The 24,568-nt window shown below is 39.7% G+C and overlaps 1 protein-coding gene across 7 annotated transcripts in view; it reads left to right on the top strand.

Annotated features, from left to right (window-relative positions):
* The window catches only part of LOC131425997 (uncharacterized), a 399,851-nt gene that overhangs the window by 367,242 nt on the left and 8,041 nt on the right, over window positions 1-24,568 (top strand). For 6 of the 7 annotated variants that reach the window (XM_058588366.1, XM_058588368.1, XM_058588367.1 and 3 more), the window contains 5 exons: window positions 14,621-14,992; window positions 20,310-21,272; window positions 21,374-21,500; window positions 21,567-21,712; window positions 21,782-22,193. In XM_058588366.1, the coding sequence (XP_058444349.1) occupies window positions 14,621-14,992; window positions 20,310-21,272; window positions 21,374-21,500; window positions 21,567-21,712; window positions 21,782-22,193 (2,020 nt within the window). Of the gene's footprint in view, window positions 1-14,620; window positions 14,993-20,309; window positions 21,273-21,373; window positions 21,501-21,566; window positions 21,713-21,781; window positions 22,194-22,263; window positions 22,469-24,568 lie in introns of those variants that run through there. The other variant, XM_058588372.1, reaches the window with a different exon arrangement.

Raw genomic sequence — 24,568 nt, forward strand, 5'->3', positions numbered from 1 at the left:
TTACGTTTCTTCACTCGGCCGCGCTCGGTCGGTTCCGTTCCTCCGTAGATACGGCGATCGATGGCCGTTCGTTTGGCCCTAGCGTGGTGAAGCGGGCCGAGGGGCCCGCGAGCGCGCACGAGGTCGGTGCGATGAAGACGACGTGCGGCAATCGGGCGAAGGCAGTGCGCATCAAGAAGCACAGAAGGTTCAATCGCGGAGGGCGTACGTGATGCGTGGAAAATCTGAGCCGCACTTAGTTGGTTTGCTCAAGTGTTACGCGTGTGGTGGTTGAACCCTCCCCTCCGCCGGAGCGTGGTCTGATTGCTTGTGTTTATCCAATAAAGTTCGTGTAGCAGAAGGGAGAAGGGCACCGTGTACGAAAACTAGAGCGAACTGAATTCGACGGTTTCACTTTTATCTGACTGTGACCGACTGACTGCCTTCGATGAGCTCCTGAAATCAAAACAGTTCATTTGCCGAGGATAATTTATGCGCGGTGGTAGATTTGCGTTGTTTCTAGTTCTGTAGAACACGAGCCATTTCGAAGTACTCAGGTTCTCATACGTCAGTCAAAAAGCACCAATGAATGTGAATTAATAAGCTTCAAACGTTCTGTGAGAGGCATACTGATTGGAATATGCAAGTTGAACCCGTCGACAAAACACAAATGACATGTGTTTGAGAACATCGATCTGGTCTGGTGACAGCATAAACGATTAAATTGAATTTTACGAGCTTGTTTTGCCGGGAGAACCCCCTTGTTCGAAATTTTTTTAACATTTAAATTCCATTGGAATCTAGGAAAATCGAACTGCGTAGACTTTTGTTTGAGAGTACAAATTTTTGGTAGACAAAAATATTGAAAACTAGTTATCGGTATCTAAAAACTTTGAACAGTGTTTTTACCCCAAAAAAAAAACGCGACGCGGAAGTAACTCACTTGGAACCGATTTAACTGCTTTTGCCGAAGATTCTCGAAATGTTCCTATAATTTATTGTGGCTTGTTGTTCATATTGAGAGAGTTTCCTTTTCATGGGAGCCCCATACTATTCAGTAGGTCACAATTTCGGGCAGTTCGCCTGTTTCGGTACAAAATTGACTCCATTTGCTCTGTCCCATTCCAAAACATCTTTGCCGTAGTGACAAGATGCCAAATCGCACCAGAGTAGCGACAGAGCGTCATGGCTGCGTAGGAATGTTAACAAATGCTTCCTCAGTCATTTTTTGCGGTATATTTTCTTGTTTCTCGTTCCGGTAGTGATGGAGCTTTACCCTGTCCGTCCACAGCTGCATATTGCCTGCCAAACGAAATATTTTTTTGAAAACTTGGCCTTTCTTTTCACCCTGAAATGTTACTTTACGCCGTTCCGTTGCATGGCAGTATAGAAAGACATTCTTGGAAGCTGCAACAAAAATATTTTGACAGTATATTTCTGATGTAATAATACCAGTAGAATCGACTAATGATAGCTAGAGTATTCTCAAAATTTACTATCATGCCCGTTTTGCCCTAAATTTTTCTTGTTTCTTATTAGTTCGTGCCGTTATTTGTTTAAATTTGACAAAAGTTACAAATTCTATTTGCAAAACATTATCCATCACAAGTCACTATTTTTTCCCATCTTTTTTGGCAAATCATGGATATCCCCTTTGAAAAATTCGACCAGTTTGGCCGTAATCTACGAATCGATTCACTGTTCGGCTTCGTCATTATTGAAGAAGTGCTAGTCAGTCTGGCCATGCTTTATCGATCGGAGCGAGCAAATGCTAATCGGAAGGAGCAATGTCTGGGCTATACAACGGACGAGTTAGAACTTTTTTTCAATGGTCCTGGTAACGGACACGTACAGGCCTCAACTTCAAAAAAGCGGGCGGGTAATGTCAGAGACACAACCGGATGACGTAAATACGAATAAAATGGATTGCCGAACGAATTCTGGTACTAAATTCTAAACCAGGACTTTGATTTTGAACCTTATTCTGAACTTGAATCCTAACACTAAACTCTGAATCTGGATTGTATTCTGTAGCTGAATTTTAGCTACAGAATTACACTCCAGGATTAGATTTTCAAATTCGGATTCAGAAATAAGCTCCAAAATTGATGTTCTAGAATCATAATCCGGAAATTAGTTGAAAATCTTCAGAATCAAATTCCTAACTTCAGTGTAACTTCTAGAATTCTGTTACTGAATTTTGGAACCAAATTTTGGACCTGTATTCTGGATCTGAGTGCTGGAGTCCTGAATTTCAGTCTGAAGTTCCAGAGTTTTAAGGTTGCGCACCAGATTTCTGAAACTAAATTCCGGACAAGAGTTTTCAAGCTGAGTTCTGGTCTAAATTTCCAATTTCAGTTTAAAAGTTCAGATCCAAATCAAAAAATTAATTTCTGAAACTTTGTTCCTGAGTCCAGGTCTTTAATTAAAATCCTAATCCCAGTTCCAAAGTGTAGTTCCAAATTCCTGAAAGTTGAGTTCAGTTCCAGGATTCTAGAACTCGAACTGGTTTCTGGACGAATTTTAGAACTAGATTCTGATAGTCTTGGATTCTGAAACTAAATTTCACGAATTCTAGAACTGGATTCTGAACCCGGATTCTGGTCTGAACTGAACGAATCAACTACACAGGCTAGAATAAATGGAGCATAATTTTTTTTATCTCTATTTAATTACCAAACATTTTGAAAATCTTCGATTTCAGGTTATTTATAGTTATTTCATACTACTGAAAATTCTATCACAAATAGAAGATGATATCTCCGAAAAGAAGATTGATCCTAAAAATAAGATTGATACGTTTTAAAAAAATGCAACAGAAATTCACGATCAAAAACCTTTGACTCACAATTAAAATAAATTTTTGAAAAGGTGCACGCTAGTGAAGAAAGACGTATTAACATAAAAAAATTCTCTAGTTTAAGGCAGATGTAAAGAACGATCCGATGTCTACATACTTGGAATCACATGAATGGCACCCTCGTACAAAGTTCTAGAGTTTCATTTGGATCCGATTTCTGGTTCCGGCACTACATGTCCATATGTCACTCATTTTTCTCGTAGATGACTGAACCGATTTCCCTAATCTAAGATTCAAATGAAAGGTCTTGAGATTCCAAAAAAAATTTCGTTTTCCAATCAGATCCGACTTCCGGTTCCGGAGATACAGGGTGATTAGTTTAAAAATGTCAATTTCACATAAATTATCGGGTTTGCAGATTTTGATTTTGAGAACACTTCAATTTGGAATGCGCTACGATTTCTCAAAGATGGCTACACGAATCAAATGAAAGGGGTTACAATTCCTTGGGTAAATTTAATTGATTTTGGTTACTCAGGCTTCCGAAAGTTTCGGAAGCTCAAGGAGTTCAGTCGTTTGCTCAAAAGCCGAATTTCAATAACAAAAATTCAAATTAAAAGACTTAAGGTTCCATACAAAATTGGTGAATTTTATCCGATTCCGACTGCCGATTCTGTATATACAGGGTGATGAGATTGTATAACTCAAACCGTCATAGAAGACGACGACACCAAAAATCTTCAAAATTGGGCTGGTCCAATTTGTTTGTTAATTCAATTCCGGAAGTACCGTAAATAATCGCCAAAAACTCTAAAGTGGAACTAACTTCGACATCTTATGGAATGTTTAATCGATTGCCACACGTTTAGATTCAAAGGAATAATTTTATGGTTTCATACAGTTTTTCTTTTCGATCCGATTTCAAAAAAGATTGTACGAAAAACCTTAAAAATTATAAATTTGGGTTAATACTACTTCATTGTTTAGGGCACTATGTTTCAAAATTGGCAATCAGTATGCTTTGGTTTGGATATTATTTCTCAACATACTATGATAGGCAGACTTTATCAATCCACTAACCACTCAAGTTTCCACTGACGTAAGTTCCGTTTTGTGTTCACCCGACTATTTTGCGTTGCTTCGTTTGCGAATCTATCCTTCTATCATCGAATCACAATGAAACATATGGAAACGGGTCATTAATATTCTAATCGAATTCAAACAAATGCGCTACCCTTAATCAAATAGTCGCGCGCATTCGTCGTCGTCGTCGTCGTTGTCGTTGAGATCGATTGACAGGCCAATTTTGCGTGTCGCACCCCGGAGATCGGTAAACAAAATAGGGCTACGATACGCAAACAATGTGTGTCGTGACATTAGCCCATCCTTGCCGGCATTGCGGTGTTTGACGTTAGCACCTGTGTGTAAATATGGCCAATGGAATGTAGCATCTCATACTTGGAATGAGTGCGATTTATTGTATTCTTTTTCTTGATAGCTAGTAAACACTGCGTGTTTTTTTAAGGTTAAATGTGATAAACATCTGATGTGATTAAAAATTTGATATTGTATTCCAAGTTATAGCCAACACAGCTTATTAAATAGCTATAAAAACAAGCAGTGAAAATTGATAAAAGTTGAGGCTAAATACTGACAAATACAAGGTTGCGCAAAGGAACCTGACACATTTTGCTCTCCATTTACACTGGAACCAAACAAGGGAGGAAGAAATTGAATACGGCATCGGAAAGTAGAAGAAGGTTCATTTTCAACTAGTAGTTTTCCATCATGGAGCATTGGAGTCTCGCTCACCGCGATTTTTTTTTTTTTTTTGAAGAATCAGTCGAACGTTACAACTATTCGTGAATTTAAAAAACATTTTAAATTAAAACCTGAAATGCCCAATGCCCTCGCGTAATACTGTGAATCTGTGGGTGAAAAATTTTGTAAAAACAGGTTCAGAATAAAACCTCCGGGACACGTCTGGACTGTCCGGACACCAGAGAATGTTGAACGAATTCGATCCGCTCTTATGAAGAGTCCCGCGCGTTCGTTTATAAAACATGCGGCTACTCTTCCAATTTCTCGTCTTTCTTCCCATAGAATGGGAACCACACCGCACACAGTACGAAAACAACAGGCCAGAGGTTGACTGAGCAAACAATGTATTGAAGCATAAGGAGTGTATCGATAAGTAGTTAACAACATTCAAACAGTTATTACTCTGAAATGGCTTAATTTTTTGCAGCGTGTTTTGCGGTGACATGTTTGTTTACATGTCATTAACAGCTGCGCAATCGATTGGTTTCGGTACGGTTTATCGTTTCAATGATGAGTCGAATTGATCCGGAAACGCGAAAGAAAATTCTGCATACTTCGTGCTCAGAAAGTGGTGTCACGTACAACGAAATTGCAAAACGGGTGAAAGTACACCACACCAGTGTCAAAAATACTATCGAGAAGTTCGGTAAGACCCTTTCCATGAAGGATTTGCCCCGATCCGGCAGGAAAACGGGTCCCAGCCAGCCCGGCCGGGACTTGAAAGTGGTTGAGTACATCAGGAAAAACCCATCGGCGTCGACGCGGGATTTGGCCAAGCCGTTCAACACCAGCATCGGGATAATTGAACGGATCAAAGTTCGGAACTCCCTGGAAACGTACAAGAAACAGAAGGTGCCGAAAAAGTTCCTGGTTCAAGCCAAAACAAGAGCGTGAAAACTGTATAACCGGATTCTACAGAATAAAGACGGATGCATCCTGATCGACGACGAAACCTACGCCAAGGAAGACTCTCGAGCGCTGCCCAGACCGCAATATTATACGAAATCGGTGTACCAGGATCTGGACGACGCTGACACCACGGTGGCGATGGAAAAGTTTAGGCAGAAGGTGTTGGTCTGGCAAGCAATTTGTACCTGCGGTTTGCGGTGTACGAGGAAGAATGTTTGAAGAAAAGAATGCTGCCACTGTACAGAAAGCATAAGGCTCCTCCTCTCTTCTGGCCGGATTTGGCTTCAGCCCACTACGCCAACTCCGTTCTACAGTGGTTGTCAAAAAATAATGTACAATTCGTGGAAAAGGACATCAACCCACCGAACTGCCCGGATCTTCGGCCAATTGAAAGGTATTGGGCAATTGTCAAGCGGCACTTTCGGAAGGAAGGTACAGTGTTCCAAAACATGCAGGAGTTCAAAAAAAAACTGGACAGCTGCCACCAGGAAAGTCACAAAACTGTGCAGAAATTAATGAAGAATGTCAAGTCCAAAGTGCGAGCGTTTCACAGAAACTAGGATTTTCTTCAATATAATCAGTGAAATACATAAAAATGTAATTTTTCTACAATATATCGAAAACTGATGTCAAAATATGTTTTTTTTTGCTTTTTTATTCAATAATCAATGTTGCTAACTATACACTCCTTATATTTTAAGATTCCGTTTCGTGCGATAATTCGTATTGCGCAAATCAGATGAGAGGATGACATCATTATGGCATGCTGTGATTGACTCGTGAAAACATAGGTCAATTGAAACCGATTTTGCAATTCTATTGAAATACTTAAACAACGTTGCCATACAAGTTTAAGTTCAATGTTCCCTGAGCGATTGGTTGTTAAATTATATCAATCCATCAACAAGCGACTGAGTTATTATCGTTCAAAATTATGACAGAAAAGGGTTACGCGGTTAGTTTGCAATTTTTCAATTGACACCCGGCCCCGTATAGAAACTCTTGGTTATAAATGAAAATCATTTTACTATTTCTTATGAATTTGTGGAGGAATTATAGATACTTTTTGTAGACGCTTGGCAAGTGTATATCCATGATTTATACTTGTGGAATTCTTAAAATTCAAGATGGTAGCTTTCGGTTTGTAGATATTCTTTCAAATCGCAATATAATTTCTATTTCCACGATGGGTTTAACAAGTAAGTTATTGAAAATAAAGTCATATTTATTTCTAATTTAAATTTAAAAATTCTAGATGAATGAATGCTCTATGAATAAATTTTAACGTTGCATTTTTAAAGTCATTTTAGTTGGACTTGCCCTCTAGAAATTTTGCCCTCTAGAAATTTTGCTTTGCATTATACAAATCTAAAAATTATGAAATTTCTGAAATTGTCCGACGTTTCGGCCGTTTTTGATAGCCTTTTTCAAGGAAATTAATTCTTGTTTTTTGTCGAAGACAAGATTCAATTTCCCTTGAAAAAGGTCATCAAAACCGGGTGAAATGTCGTACAATTTTAGAAATAAATCATTTGCCAACTAAAAAAGGGACTGAGAAAGCTGTGAAACTACAATGAAATCAATCTTCCAGTTGTTACAACCACCTCGTTGTTAGCTTTCTAGATTGCAAAATTCAACGTTCGATACGACAGCTTGAAGGAGCTGTTTTTCTTATTTCTTAGTTTTCTATGGTTCAAACAAATAAATTCGAATGTTATGCAGAACGCAAAGCATCATTCGAACAACATTTTGTAATTTCTTCGTGGAAAAATATTGAGAAATCAGTCGGTGAAGAAGTATTTTCGAGGACACGTTTTTGAAATCATGATTTGCGGTATACACTGTATATAAGTGCAGAATTATCAGAAGTCAAAAAATCCAAGTAATATAGTTGTAGTAAAAGTTTTTTATTTATTTGTTTATTTCGTCAAGCAAATGTAGATTACATATAAATTGTTTACAATGTTCACTTACATACTACGCATTATTTCTACGACAAAGCTGAGATTTGATTTGATTTTTTGACATAGTAAGGTCAAGATGTTCGCAGTATTGATTGTAATGGCGCATTATTCGATTGACTGGACTGTATTTTGCATAATTTGTTCTAGTGTTTCTTTCTAAAAATAATTTCCTGGTTCGTAATTGACGGCTAGGTGTATAAAAATTTAGTTGCGATAATAAAGAAGGTGATTGAATGCGTTGAGAAATAATGTCGCTGATAAAATAAAGCATTGCAAGGTCGCGGCGTTCTTTAAGTGTTTGTATATTGATGAGCATGCAGCGTGCTTCATATGATGGTAGAGGAAATGCTGTCCAGTTTAATTTACGAAGTGCATATAAAAGAAATTGTTTTTGAATAGATTCGATGCGTTCTTCGTGAATAATATTATATGGATTCCATACTAGGCTGCAATATTCCAAAATAGGTCTGACATATGTAGTGTATAATAATTTTATTGTGTATGGGTCCTGAAAGTTATGACTGAAGCGTTTAATAAAGCCCAGCATGCTATTTGCTTTATTGATTATGGTATTGTAGTGTTCCACAAAAGTGAGCTTGGAGTCTAAGATTACGCCTAAATCTCTTACAATTTTACATTTTTCTACAAGTTGATTTCCTAGATGTATGTTTGTGGGTATAGTTTCATTTTTCCTACTGAAAGTTATTGAGTTACAGTTTTTTACATTAAGTTGGAGTAGACTTTTGCAGCACTAAATGTAGAATAGATTGATTTCGTTCTTGAATATTACAGCGTCGTTGATATTTTTTATTTCCATGAAGAGTTTCATGTCGTCTGCATATATAAGCACTTTCAAATTTTTGAGTATGAAGGAAATGTCGTTTATATGTAAAATGAAAAGGAGAGGCATCCATAATGGCAGGTTTGATGCATTCACACAAAAGTCTTCTGTGCAATTTGTGAAAAGAAGGTCTAAATATGCATTTTGTTGATTTTTTACGGAGTTTACTTGATGTAGGCCAAAATTAGAAATTTTGTCGAAAAAGTAGTGCAATGTTTCGTTTTCTCCAACGACTGGGAGTAAGATTGATTCATTTTCAATGTCAGAAATGAAGTCCGCATTACGTTGATTGAAGTCGCCAAAAATATGTAGCTTTACTTCGGGTTCCATATTCGAAATAATTGTGTCTAAAGATTGAAAGAATAATTCAAAAGAGAATTTGTTCGCATTTTCGGGTGGGAAGTAGACAGAGCAGTAAATATGTTCTTCTCCCAATATTGAGACTTTGGCCCATACATGCTCAAATTCTTTATATTTAGGAGTAATAATTTCTTCAGAAGTAAAGTAAGAGTTTATGGCTATGAGGACTCCACCTCCAGATTTTTTCTGACAGAGAGATAAATTTCGGTCGTGCCGGAATACGTTAAAATTATTTCCAAATACTTCTTCGCTTCTAACACTTTCATCCCAGCTGCTTTCAGTTCCAAGGATTACGTCGAAAGAGGAGGTTATTAAATTTTGATGAATTTCTTTCATTTTGGCCGGGCTTTTCATGCGGTTGAAATTTTGGCAATAGACCAAAATTTCAGTCACATTTTGTCTATGAAGCGAAGAAGTTGTTGAGAATTCTGAAATACTTACATTACTAATTCCTGTTTCTATTCCTTCGTCAGAGGGCGTCGTTATTTCCGAAAATTCGGCCTTGTAAAATTGTGTTCGGCTTCCCGGATTAGTTGGAGTCGGCGGATGTGTTCACTTGTCAAAAATTTCCCATAAGAGTCCAGATCGGCCTGCGCTTCCTTAGGTTTCATTCCATATTCCTGATGCACTTCGATGAAGATTCGTAGAAGGTGGTCAGGTGTTGTTGGAAGGCCTTCTGATGCTAATAGCATTTTTATACTAGTTGGTGTCATACCCTCGATGCATACTGTAGGTTGTTGATTTTTCATGTATGACAAATACAGACGGACGACGTGCATTATTTTCGGGTCACGAAGTCTTGCTTTCAAGAAGCGTTCGTCGCCATTTGCAGATTGTGAAGTAAGACGTACAATTGGAGGACGCATTGGATCAATTTCGAATTGGCTGTCTGTACTCATGTCATGTGATACTGTAGATGTATTTACGTTCTGTGGTATTGAAGATGTGTTCACATAGTTAGTGGATGGTGCAGCTTCGATGTCATTACTTCCTAAGACCGAAGTAGTGTTGTTTTGAATACTTCTTGTTCCTTTGTAAGGGTTGATGGTTTCACCTTTTTGAAAATTTATGAATTTTGAGGCAATATCTGCACCTGGATTCCCGGAGAATTGAACCCGTGCAGCTGCTAGTAGGTCTTTGTCCAAGGGTAAGGTATATTGTAATGACATATTATTGTTATTGTTGTGGCAGGTATTGTTACTATTAGTGTTCAAGTTGCTGTTGTAGTGCACATTATTGTCGTTGTTGTTGTTGTTGCTGCTGCTGTTGTTGTTGCTGTTGTTGTTGTTGTTGTTGTTGTCGTGTTTGCTGTTGTTGGTGTAGTTGTTGTTTTTACTGCGTATACTGTAATTTGTATTATTTTGTTGTTTCCGCTTCCGATGTTTTCGTCTGAGGTTTGCTTTTTCAGCTTGTTTTTCTTGCAGCCGTCGAGTGCGCTGTTTCTTGTCATACTCACTCCAGTCTCGTTTCCAGATTTTTTTACTTCCAATTAAGCGCCAGCCACTGTCGCATGTTTGAATTTCCTTCTCTTTGAGTTCTTCAGCTAGAGACTTAGGTTTGGTATTTTGGTCTTTGGTTCCGATACTGGAGATTGAAGTCGATATTGCTTTGACTTCATCTCTCAATTCTTCCAGAATAGTGTTAGGTATTATTGCGGGGACTTCAGATTTGGTAGGTCGTAAGAATTTTTCTTCGAGGCGAAGAAGCCGTTCGCTCATTTCCTTGATGTGCTGGTCATTGACTTTACTAAAATCGCTAACGTTTTTTATGGCACTGTGTAACGAGGCCTCGAATGACTGCATGCGCTGACCTACTTTACCGCAAATGTTGTGGTCGTTTCTGCTGATACTGGACAATGACTGCTTCACGTCGATGAGCAAGCGCTCGACACTGTCGAATATTTCCAGGTAATGGGTTTTCATGTCTGCAGTGGTCCGGTGATACGTTTCCGTTTGATTTTTTGTGTGCTTTAGAAGTTGCTCCTGTAGATGAAGTAGTTTTAGAGTTTCAGCTCCTGTCCTTATTAAATGTTGACAGTCGGCACACACTGGTACCATAAATGCCAGAATAAAATTTTCTTGATGCCGCTGCACGCCGATGCAGGCTGAATGGTACGATTTTTCACAGAATTCGCATTTCCAAAGGAAGCGATCGTCAATATTAACACACGATTTTACACCGCACTTCATTATTCTAGATAAAATTTGTCCGAAAGGCTATGAAAAAAGCCCGCGCGCGACGTAGACTACGCGTCAAAGAATAAATAAATATAAATTACTTGCGGAGCGCTCGAAAAAGCGAACCGCGCCCGATGACTGTTCGAGGCGAAAAAAGATCCCTACGTTTCTATTTGCTATATTTTGAATCTTTTGAATTTTTTTAAACCAAAACTGCGATTAAAAAAAACCTCTCCAAAAGTAACAGAAAAGGAAAACATTAGGGTTGTATATTTTATATGCAGAAAGTGTATTTATAATTAAAAAATGTTGTTGAAGTGTTTTTCCAATGGCGATAAGCGCAGACCTTTAAAACGAGCTAACACTATCGAAAAATCATATTTTTTTTATTGTATTTTGTTATAATAAAACATTTCAAGAATGTGTTGACATAATTTCAAGTCAATCGAAGCAGAGCGCTTGGGCTTGTGCGCCGAATAGTGCGGCAAAACTCATTTCCTATCGAATATTCTTCGATGGAAATTAAATTTATGGCCCTTGACACATTCTTTTGATTTTTGTTACGATACTCAAATGAAACTCCAAGAATGAATCGTCAGTTGAATAACAGTACCTAGTCATTTGAAGTTTTGCTTGTCTAGTTTAAAGTCTACCCGCTTCATTGTCTTAGCAGTTGAAAGTGAGTAAGTTCGAATGAATAGGCACGAACATCAACTCAATGGCAGAATTTCTTCCCTGCCGGAATCATAAATAGAGGGTTTCGGTTTTCTTGTGACGTTTCAATTATCACCAGAAAGTTAAATCGATAATGTTTGACTGTTGGAATTGTAATGAGATGTGTATTAAAAATGAAAACTGAAAGAGGAAATAATTAATTTATGTTTATTGTGTAATTGATATTTCAGCTATCATGATTGGTTTACCTTTCTTCTGTTATCTTGAACCAGTTCGAATGGTTACATGAACATTATTCGAAACCGCTCTCGATATTCAATCGAAAGAGATATTTTGTGATTTCTAGAAATCAACTGTCGGAGGTTAAACTGAGTTTCGATTGAAAGAGAAACTAATGAATAACTGAATACTGCCCATTCAGTACGTCAACGAACGATGTGTATGTAAGAGTTCGGAGTTTACAGAAGCAGAATCATCGGCAGTGTGTACCACATTCGGTTTCAATTGAATGAAATGAAGTTTTACTGCGCTGACGCCGAGCTATTGCCTCTGCACAGTTTGCGATAAGAAAAGATAAAGGCCCACAACTTCCAGAGTTTGGTTCCGATAGGCATGAAAATTTGACAAAACATTCTGGATTTTTTTACTATGAGTAAATACAAAGAACAAATAAACGGGTTTTCAAAAGTCCTAGATTTTACTCGCCCCTTAAACGAGTGTATTTGCTTCAATGCAACAAGACGAATAACGTTGTTCAGAAAGGTGGAAGCAATTCGATTCTCTAAAGATAATAACAACGTGCGCCATGTGGAGCATGAAAACATCAACTACATTATACTAGTTTGTATGGAGGATAATGCGATAGAAGTGCGTATGCATGATCTTGCCTCAGGCACTAACGATGACTTTTTTTTTCGAAATACTATGTTCCACAATGGAAAGATTCACTCCATCGAAAAGGCAATGTGGAAGAAGTTTTAACCCGGTATTCTGGATGGCGTACTTTTGTTACACATGCGATTACAGAAGGCTATACTATCGTATGTGACTTTCGGTCAGGGATTTCGAATAAATCATTGGTGACCTACGACAACTAGATGGCTACATGTCAATATTGCCGAAATTCTATTCACTACGATAAGCCTTGTGTTAAGCTGGACAAGAAGACATCGATACCGAAGGACAACGATACTTTTTTTTCTAAACCGGTCCCAAATAACCTCAGTGCTTCTGTGATCACCGTTATCAACAACAATGCAACACCTTGCTCAACCAATCCATAATCTGTATTCCATGTAGAACACGGTACATCTGCAACTAGCACCGTAGCCAACGCCTGGACAAACAAAAGTAACAGCGACAACGGACGACAATGGACGGAAGCGTGAATAGCGAACCACTGTTCCCCTTTCATTTGCTAGATGGCAATGAGAGGGGCCTCCAAATAAGAAGTAAACAACGAGAGCCAGCAATAAAACAATTTTATTATTGATCAATGGCCAATGGCAGTTAAGTGAGAATGTTTTTCGCGAATCTGATTGATGAGTACAGATAGAAAAAAATGACTCGAATTTGAGCCCTTTGAGTAGTGTCTGGAGAAATTCGAATTCTCGTGGATTTCATTTTTCTTAAAATTCGTTGATTTTACTAGATATGGGCTCGGCATAAAAATAAATCGACTGAGAATGGAAAACCGACCTGCTGGTCTGCTCTAACAGAGAGTGCATTTCTCCTGAAACCGGACGCACAAACCGCCAGCGACCCAGTGGCTCAGTTCGGCTAACCTGGGCCAACTTCCGTTTCGCCAATTTCACGCCGTCACGATCGTCTCTCCGGTTTCCAGTGTACGGCTTCCAGCGCATCAATGGTGAGGTGGGGTCTGTCTGCCTGTCAGTGGTCTGTGTGTCATCAGACGAGCTAACAGGCTCTTTGATCGATGTAATTTGCCAACACGCGTCGCACTGATCGCATCATCACTCCACAGGGGCTTTTAACGATGCATTAAATATTTGGGGTTCATTATCTCCGCCCTCGTGCAAAATTACTCTGTGCGTGTGTTACCACAAAGCCTACCACTCCGGATTCAAGATATTGCGTGATTCATGTTTTTTTTTATTTTATTTTCTGCTCTCTTTACCCGTGATCGCACGGTGATCGCTGTTATCTAAGGATGCTTCATATAACAAGAGTGACCAAGAGTGAATGATGCCGGCTGTGATGCGCAAGAAGTAACGCTTCCCATATCTATCGGAGGGAGGTGACGGACCGGTGTTGGTCGATTTTTTTTCCTTTCTTGGTCTTCAAACATTGAACAATTACAGTTTACAGGCCTTCCATTTCTTTCAATTTCGCTCTCTCGCTCTCTTTGTTATACGATCACGGACTGATGATGATGATGATAATGATGATAGCGAAGACGATGGCGATGACGGCGATCAATTTATTAGATTGATCGTTTCATTGCTAATGGGTGAAATTCGTAATAACCTGTTGCCTGCCGAGTATGGCTCTTTTTTCGATCATACACATTTTGCACCACAATCGAAACCATCATAACTTTACCTTTCCAACTGATCGGTTTAGCCGTTGGAACTTGAAAATCGGTGATTGAATTTTCTAATCGTCTCAGTCAGGAGGATGTACCGAATGTACATAGTCAGGGACGTGCAAAATGAATGATAGCACCGGCTCGGACCGACCTCAGTTCGGGGTGCTGGGGAACGAAAGTACCTGCGTGAATTAAGTGAAGAAACAAACCAAATCGAATTAAAAAAAATAATCCTAATCTATTACCAAAAATATCAACGTGATTTCAACGCCAATGGCTCACCAAAGCTTGGAGCGAAAGCTCTCGTACTACAACGATCCGGAATATGCCGCCGTTCGGCATGCCCAGAGCGGCCGCCTGTTCAACTGGGTCAAGGTGTCACACGGATTCAAAAAGTTTCGTCTGCGGCGCTGGAATTCCACCGGATCTTGGGTTAATATGAAGCTTTTAGTATATCAGTTTAACCAACCAAACATTCAAAACTAACACTCAAAAATGTTCAACCTAATTTAAAACCATTCTTTTTTTTTTCATTTCTTCATCCAGAGCCCGGAACCGTCCGGAATAATCGATCTCACCAACTTTCACGTGGCCGAAGGGAACTACACCAAGCGGAAGAACGTGTTTAAGCTGACGACGGTCAGCTATCATCAACATCAGCAGCAACTGCCGCATCTGCAACCGCTGAGTGCCCAATCTCATCAGCATCTCGGGTTGCATCATACGCAGTCTGCTGCCGCGGGGCTGGTAGGTCTGGCCGCTACCGGTCCCTCCTCGGCGTCCTCGTCGGCGGCGACTTCACTGTACAAGGGCTACGAAAGGGAACTGCTGATACAGGCCGATTCCCACAACGATATGCGACTGTGGATGGACTCGCTGCGGACCGTCTGCCGGAGTAGTCAATATTTGAATAGTAGTGTGAGTATACTTTGTTTGTGTTTTGGTTTCTTGTCTTGTCGTTAACATGCTAGATCGAAAGAGAATGAGTGTGAGTTGATTGTGAAGTGGATTTTCCTTAAGGAATGTCCTGTCATTGCATACGCTCAGAGAAATATTTTGTATAATATTAGTAGTTGGCTTTATCATATAGAAAGTTCTGCCATCACTGTGAATACCGATTTTCGAAGCGGGGCCTGGAGAAATCGGGAATCAGAACTAGTTGGCTTAAGTGGCTTGTTCCCCTAGCTATGTTATTTGGAGATTTGTGCCTTTCTGTGACTTCTCATCATTTTCCTTCCATTTTCCATTCGCTGGGGGCCAGGTCTGGCGAATACTGGTGGACCAATTCGAATCGCAAATCATTCAATTTCACCATTGCTTTTATGCATGAATGCGCTGGTGCGTCTTTTTCCATGGTTTGAATAACAGCTGATCGTGTCCGACAAGTTCTAGTTTTCAGAACTTGTCTGACACGATCAGCTGTTATTCAAACTCTATTAAATTTTATTCGCATTTTGTTAGAATTATACGCATTTAATTTAAATAATTCTTATTACAATCATTATCCAATAGGTAATCTGCTAGTTAAGAGAGACTTTTAGTGGGATCTGATATCACTTACATCATTTAATTATGGAAACAAAAATCGAGCTTTTGAATCCAATCGAGATGGAAACAATTCCCAAAATGTGAACGTAATATGCCGTACTTTATGTCCATTAACTAACTCAAAATATAACCTTTGTTTCAATAAATCGAGAATCGACACGAGTGGCACGATCTTCCGAAAGTCCGTACAACTTTTTGGCTTCGCTGACGATATTGATATTGTGACACGTAACCTTGAGAAGATGACGGAAACCTACATCAGACTGAAAGTCGAAGCTAGGCGTATCGCGGACGGGCCATAAATGCGTCAAAAACAAAATACATGAGAGGAAGAGGCTCTAGAGAAGAAACACTACGCCTCCCACCACGAATATTGATAGACGGTGACGATATCGAGGTGGTTGACGAGTTGACACCAGCAGAGAAATTCAGAGACGTATTTTGGCAGGGAATCGTGCCTACTTTGGACTCAGAAAAACCCTTCGATCGAGAAAAGTACGCCACCGCACGAAATTGACCATCTACAAAACGCTTATTAGACCGGTTGTTCTCCATAGTCACGAGACCTGGACTATGTTGGCAGAGGACCAACGCGCCCTCAGTGTTTTCGAAAGAAAGGTACTGAGATCCATCTATGGCGGAGTGCACATGGAAGACGGCGTATGAATCACGAATTGCAACAGCTGCTAGGGGAACCACCTATCGTATGGACAGCTAAAATCAGACGTCTACGATGGGCTGGGCATGTCATAAGGATGTCTGACGACAGCCCAGTGAAAATGGTACAAGAAGAAGAGGAGCGCAGCGAGCAAGGTGGATCGATCAAGTGGAGGGTGATCTCAGAAGCATCCGTGCCTTGAGAGGCTGGCGACGAGCAGCCATGGACCGAGTTATGTGGAGACGTATGCCTGATACAGCAAAGAACATCCCAGGACTATAGCTGTTAGAGCCTTCAATAAATCTTCAAAAATCATTATATTTTGACCAACAATAGACTATGTAAATCGAAATTTTGTTTAGTACCAAAAGTCTTACAATTGCATGAAACCTCGAGATTTAGTGTCATCTCCATTTTTTTTTATTTGAAAAAATAGACTTTCTATGACTTGGAAAGATTTTGAGATCTGCAAATTCGAAAAAACAGTTTTTGATGTCAAGTGTATTAGAATTGTCTGAAACTAGTTTAATCTAGAAATTTTTTTTCATTGAAAAAAATCGACTCTTTGGAAAAAAATTTGAAATTTCAGGGATCGAAAAAATGTTTTTGACGTCAAATGTCTTAGAGTTACATAAAACGTCAAGATTTTGGGTTATCCCGAAAACTTTTTTTTTGAGATATCTACACTGGGAAATTTTGAGATTTCTGAAATCGAATTTAATAAAACAAGTTTTTCGATTTCAAGCATAAAACAAGTTTTTCGATTTCAGAAATCTCAGTACGCGTGAAATACGTACAGCGTAAAAAAACTGCGTATCCGTGAGAGAGAATTTGAGACCGCGCAATTTCGGAAATCCGCGTAGAACAAAACCGCACAGTTGAAGAAATTTTTTTGTTGATACCGAATATCTTGGCAATGCATGAAATGTGTAATCTCACAAAAAATATTTATATGAAAATGGAATAGGGCAACCATGGTCAACCATCGACATTAATTGCAAACCGGGAGAAACTGTCAACTGGAATCGCTACCAACAACAAATGACGAAATCTTATAAAATGTACATAAATGGGGCATCACAGTTCACGTATATTCACGTTCAAGTATATTTACATAAAATTCATTTGAATAAAAAAAAATCTGATAGCGAGAGTGGTAACTTGAACCGAGAATCATTGAGTCACAAAGTACGTCCGTTAATCGACTGAGCCACAGAAGTACTCATCTGATTGGCTGATAAATGGTTCATGTACATTAAAGTGGCAATATTTTAAGGTCATCTCTAATTTCGGAATGAGGTAGCGCTCAAAAATTTAAATTCCCCAAAAAGTACCTATTTGAGCTAAATTGGATGTGGACAGAGTTGCTATGTTATTTTTTCAAAAATCTGTCTCTGACTCAAAAATTTATCTGGATTTGTCTGTGTCTAACTATGTACAAGGAAATTTTGACCGGGCTTCGTTTTCAATGAGCATAAAAAAAGGGCCAAAAGCGTAACGATCTGGAAATCTAAATCTGAAATAATGGCAACGCTGGATGTGAGTAAGTTGTGCCGCCCGACGGTTATAGTTTGAAAATTTTGATATATACCCCCTACATGAAATTTCCGAAATCGAACAAATATTTGTTTATGTAAAATGTCAATGTTTCATGCGATTCTAAGACATTTAAAAAAATTTGTTCGATTTTGGAAATTTTATGACCCCCCCCCCCCCCCTGATTTTTCAAAATTGAAAGTTTTCAAACTTTAACCACCGGGCAGCACCACTTATCCATCTTCGATTTAGCTCAAATTTTACATGGGGACCCATATATCGCTATTGAGTTTTATCTCGATCCGACTTCCGATTCCGGAGTTACAAGGCAATATGTGCGAATCAATGAGACAAATACGTAATCAATTCTCTCGGAAATTTATCAACCAATTTTTACAAACTAAGATGCAAATAAAAGGTCTTAAATTTTCGAATAAGTCCCTGAAAAGTTGATCCAAATCCGGCTTCCGGTGCCGGTATTACAGCGCGATAAGTGAAAAATTTTCAATTTCATAACTGACCCTGAGTGCGGGAGTCGGGAATCGAACCCAGGCGGGCTGCGTCTTTCTAATGTCTTTTTCGTTTGATGCCAAACCTAAGCCAGTTTCCACCTAGTTGCGAATTTAGTTGCGCGCTCAAGCCCCACTGTCTGGCAGCGAGTTACAGAAAAAACGATGTTTTCATGTGTTTTGTTTATACATGCAAATGACTTTAGCCCAGGACTCAGGGAGGTGGTGACTTAATCGGATTCCGATAATCCATTTAGTATACAGAGCAAATAATGTCCCGAGGTTACCGTTCCATCGACCAGCCTCGCTTAAATGAAATGTTTGCATCCAATGGAAGGGTTCCAATTCTTTGCAATTGGCAAGCAATCGACGAGTATTTAGTTCACGTTTTTCAGTTTTGTATGAATAATTAACGTTTTCTAATCTTACAAATACTCATTCAATGTTCCTTTTCTTATGGTATCGAAACCTTCCAAACCTTCAGTCTTCTGAACCGGCCAAATCTACCCTTGAATTGCACACTTCTGAATATTTTTTCTATAGATGGTCCTGCGTAAAACACTTATAATAATAATAGAATTATTATTCATTTCCAAACAGTTACTCTTGGTCATAAGACGTATTTTGCTTTATACGGCGATAAATGTAAGGATGATATGAAAAATGCTAATATATGAATTACAAGGATTGCTGCAGAAGTTGAGTAGACAATTGAGAGTTGCATTAAGGGGTTTAAAACATTTCAGCAATAAGACGTCAAGGCGAAATACTTGATCTAGTTGAAGAATTTTCAATAATTTCGTTTCAAAAGATTTATTACATGCAAATCAATTCACACCCTCTCATTCTGCTACTAACGCAGAAGGCGATAGCACCCAGTCGACGCCGTTCTATTGACCAAATGTTATCATAGACACATATGAACTTGTGAGCACTTAGTTATCTCACCTTTTGACAACCTCGAACCTAGTTTTAACGTCGTTGAACTGAAAATCGAGTCAGTTTCAAACCTGACTCACCGTTTCTAAGTGTGAACCTACCACAGTTTCGTGAAAGGTTTTCGTTTTGTGAAACTACCCTGGATCAGTTTCAGTTTTCTGAAGCGCAAACAACATAAATAAATCTAAAGCTCTTTCATTTGCTCGGAGATGCCAGGTCTGCAGATTTGTGAAGTAAGCTACCGACATGATTTTTTTTTGCAGGCTTTCGAAAATCATGACATTTGTCAAAATTTACAGATTTTTCTAATCGTTGCAGTTTTTTGCTCGCTAAACCAATTTCTTGCTCCTGTCGTTATAGAGGGCATATTTTTTTCGAGTTCACAGACTTTTTCAATCCAGCTTGAAGATATTTAAAACTTTTACCTGGCTCTAAATATGCGAGTTAACAAGGTATATATTCTTTTGAGGAACGCCTTGAGATGAAATTTATCTGTTCGAATTCACTGTCATTGAGTCTGTTAAAAAATCAATGACGAGTGCCAATCAAAAAATTGTGAACTGTTTTAGGTTTACCGAATGAACAATAAAAAAATTGTCATTGCCTGTCCGATAACAGTGAGCGGGACCAAAAATAACTCAAAAGAAAAAAAAAATAGCTCGCATCTAAACAATCCCTCCTTAGCTCTAGATAGCGGTCAACCTCTTATCAGTTCATGAAGCTGTCCAATATCGTCAATAAACCGTTCGTGTTTGTGTGTAAAAACGCACGATAATAAGATCTCAGTGCTACAGGGAAAAAGTAATGTGACCCAGTGCTTTCGAAAAAACGGAATGGATTTAATTCTCACGGCTCCTATAATAGTGCAGTATTATCAGCGGAACGAGCCCTTCTTGAGTGTTGACCGTGAACAGGAAAACATTCAGCGAGAAATTGGTCGGATTCTGTCCTATTCACTGCATGAAGTGATTGTGTGTTTTTTTTTTAAGTTTCCGTTTCATTTGTCAATGTCAATAACAGTCGTTTCCATGTTTTTTTCTTCCAGGATTACATCAACAACTTCGGTAGTCAGCAGGCCGAGCCTCAGCGAGTGGCCGCCCTGACCAGCGTTCAATCGACAGCCGGCAATGATGAATTCTCTCCCGTTCTATCCACGAAATCCCACCGCAAATATGCTCTGGGATCACGATCTCCATCCGGTCAATCGCCGGTCACCAAAAGCCGAAAGACACCGCAGCATAACTCGGCGGCGATGCTCACCCCGACGGCGATAGCCAACGCCAATAGCCACAGCGGAAAGGAAAGTTCCGACAAGGAAACGGGTTCTCCGAAATCCAAAACCTGGAAAGGGATCGTTGCCCGGCAGTTTCGGAAGATGCAAGGTCAACCGGGTTCACCGGGGGCGCAGCACCCGGAAATGCTTCTACCGGATGGTGCTTCGATCAATGTTCCCCTCCCACTGTGTCCACCGTCGGATGAAAATCCGTACGTGCCGTTGCTGCTAGCCAAGTGCACCGGGATCGTGGAAACCAAGGGGCTGGGGGTAATCGGAATCTATCGGATACCGGGCAACACGGCTGCCATATCACAACTGACCGAGCAGGTCAACCGTGGCATGGATGAGGTCACACTCAGAGACCCGAAGTGGGAGGACGTAAACGTGGTTTCCTCGCTGCTGAAATCGTTCATACGGAACCTGCCGGAGCCGCTGCTACCGAACGAACTGTACCATAGTTTCATCTGTGCCGATAAGCTGTCCGGCCAGGCGCGACTGATCGAGCTGAAGCAACTGCTGAAGCGCATTCCGACCTACAACTACGAAACGCTGAAACACCTGATGCGCCATTTGCACGCCGTCAGCACGAACGCACTGGTCAATCTGATGGATCCTCGGAACTTGGCCATCGTGTTCGGCCCGTCGGTGGTGCGGTCGGCCAATGAGTCGCTGGAAACGGCTGTCAAGGACATGAAACACCAGTGCCAAATCGTCGAAGTGCTCATTACTCATGTGAGTTGCGAATGCCGCTGAATAATTGTTGAAATTTGTATTGATTGGCAGCTAATTTTGTTTCCTTTTGTTTTTTTTTCTTTTCAAACACACATACACAGTATCAATACTTCTTCGAAGACGATCTATTGCCGATTGTGGTGGAGAAACAATCAACTACTACTGTTGATTCGGGTTTGGAAGTACCGTCAGCATCGCTGTTGTTGGATAATGTTTCTAAAATTGAACGTAAGTTCGCTCGGCTCTGACTAGAAATCCGCTTTATTTTTAACCTGATTTTCTCCACTTTCGCAGCCTTCAGAGAATCATCAAAGGAAAGTAGCTCACATTTCGTGGCTCAGATCGTACAGGCGGCCAATAGAAAGATTCGAAGAACGGCACAAAGAAAGAGCACCATGTCTTCCACAACACCGGACACCCTGTCACTGGATAGTACAACGGTATGGATTGTCTGCACCGGCAATAGAAAAACAACTAACCAATGTAACAATTCAAAATCCTTTCCACAGTCAGCGGAATCGAAGGAACGGGCGTCCCACAATCCACACCAGAACCATCGATATCTACATCCGAGCAGTGCCGCCAGCGTCGGTGGTCGCAACGGAAACCATCATCACCACCTCCACCACCATCAGGATGGTGCTCAGTCCGAACCGGTCACGTCAACTCAGCAACGGCTTGCCGGTGTTTCACCGGGGGCGGCCGCATCCGTCGGTGCACTTCATGCGGACGACAGTCAGAAGGAGAATCTGGTGCATCAGCACCATCACCATCATCATCACTACTATCACCACCATAATAGCGGGGGCAGTGGCAGCGGGGACAGCCGGCACCACAGCAGCCAGAGCAACGATGATAATTCGTCAGTATTAAACCGATCTTCGGAGGAGGACTCCAACGACAGTGCGTTCGCTGATAACGGTAAGTGGGACTCAGCTAGCTCAATCCATCAGATCGATCCAAGAATCGTATCCAACTGTCCTCTTTTCAGTTTATCGAAGATATTATCCGTGGTATTACTCGTGAGGTTCGTTCGTCTTCTAGTTAGTAGTCTGCTATCGAATTTCTCGATTTTCTTTCGTGGAAAGAAAAATCGATGGAATTATTTCCTTACTTTGTAATAACAACGACAGCAGTAACAACAATAACAAAAAAATATCGATTTTGATGAATTCGAAGAACATTCGTCGAACCATTCCCGGAAGGTATTTATAGGATTTTGCGCAGTTGAGTTTGCTTCTGGGCTGCCTTCCTCGCGCCGTCGTAGCGCACGATCTGGTTGTTTGTTACTGATCTTGTGTGATAAAATTGAGTGTATTTTTTTCGTGTTTTCTACCTTCTTTATAACTAACAGCGTGCATCTACAGTTGATATCAAATCAGCAAGGATAATTGAATCATTGGAAAAACTGTCATAGATCTCGATCAATCGGTCTCAATTCCTCGGCAGTATGTAGGATTTGAAACGTTTCCAAATAATGCTGGGTAATTGATTCAGATGAACAGTGAACGTTTTCATCGATCTAGGTCCCAAACCACTTTTTGAATCGATACAACTGTCGTATTTGAAAGTAATCCTGCATTTGGTATTCCGGCATTTCAAATTATGCATAAATTGTGCTGTAATACCTGATGCTAGAGACGTATCAGGGTACTATTTTTACCTTATTTTCCTTACATTGTTTTAAGTGTGTACAACTAACTATGAATCTAATTACCGAAAATTCAACGATGCGTGGGATATGCGCATTGTTTTGTTCAAGCTGTTCTTTGGTAAACAACAATGTTTCAGTCAATGAGTGCTTATTAGTGAAGTTATGGCTCTCGAATGGTGGGATCCGATTTTCCATTGGAATGAAGGCTGATCAAAACTAGTTTTAATTTGAACCATCTTGCTATCAAATCTTTCAGCATGAATCGGCATGAAATTTTTGAAGTATCTGTCAAGAACCGTCTGTTTTTCAATGAGTTGTAACCAAATTGATAATTTATATTTGATTAGGCCACTCCCAAAGTGTATTCGTAATTTTATCACTTTTTTTGCACAATGAAATTTCTATATTGATTCTCGTTGTGGTTGTTATATTTTAGAAGTCTGTGGGAAGTTGATGCCACTCGGAAGAGTTTTTATCTCAAGCTCTGTTATTTTTATGCTTGGCGAAAGTTAAAGGAAATTCTTTCGTGTTTTATGTTCTAAACATTTCAGAAATATAGACAAAAAGGAATTCAAGACCCTGGGCATAATTTATTTTTGACTTTGGACGAAATTCACCAAGTGCGCGTAAATTGATTTTTGAAAAATTTGTTTGTGCGACAAAAATGGCCTCTAGGCCGAACAAACTTTGACGTACGGACACATCTAAAGAAAAGCGCAACAATAGCTCCGGTGTAACAAACCCACAATACGGACAAGACATGTAACCACGACGATTTTGCAATGCTTTACGAAAAAAGGTAGACGAAAAACTTGGAGTATATAATGTCAGAGACATAACTTCGAGATTGACGTAGAATGTTTAAGATGCTGGACGTAGAACATTTTAAATTTTGTAGTCCGGAATTCCATTTGATTTCGGGAAATTACGTTTGTATTCCAGGAAGTAGGACGCTAGTCCAACAATATAATTTATTTTCATTTCCGATTTGCAAATTTCAAAGCGTAAGTAATTCTTATAGCTCTTAGGAAATATTTGTTGTTCTTAGAAGAGCGGATTCATGAAAAATACTCCGTCACTGCTTACTTTCCGTTGTATTTTTCTTCAATGCAAACGACCAGCAGCTGGATGATGCAATCACTCTTATTTCAAGCGAAACTCGCACTATGAACGTCCCGCAGCAGAACTGCTCACAATGCGGGTTGATTCAATACTGATGCTATTTTTGTGAAGGGTTTTCTTTTTACGTGATTCCGTTTGTAGCTTTTTCATAAATGGGCGGTCTTAACGGCCACACAAACTGCAACATACAGAATTTTGGAATATATTATTTCATTTCGGATTTGTATAATTTAACGAAAGAAACTTTTATAATGCAACACACGATTCATTTCTGGCTTTCCGTATTGTGGAATTCTCTCCAATAGTAAACACTTCGATGCAACGCGAAGCAGCCTAATTTGAAATTGTTTGCAAATTTGCAGATTTGCAGACAACTCTACAGATTTGCAGACCTGACATCTCTGTTATTGACCAATAAAACAAGCTTAAAGTGAGTGGGTAACCACAGCGATAATGAGTAGTTTCTCCGAAGCATCATTTTTTGATTCACTGTACATTTTCGGTCACTCAGCTCAAAAAC

The sequence above is a fragment of the Malaya genurostris genome, chromosome 1 (genome assembly GCF_030247185.1).
Source record: "Malaya genurostris strain Urasoe2022 chromosome 1, Malgen_1.1, whole genome shotgun sequence".
Taxonomy (NCBI): Eukaryota; Metazoa; Arthropoda; class Insecta; order Diptera; family Culicidae; genus Malaya; species Malaya genurostris.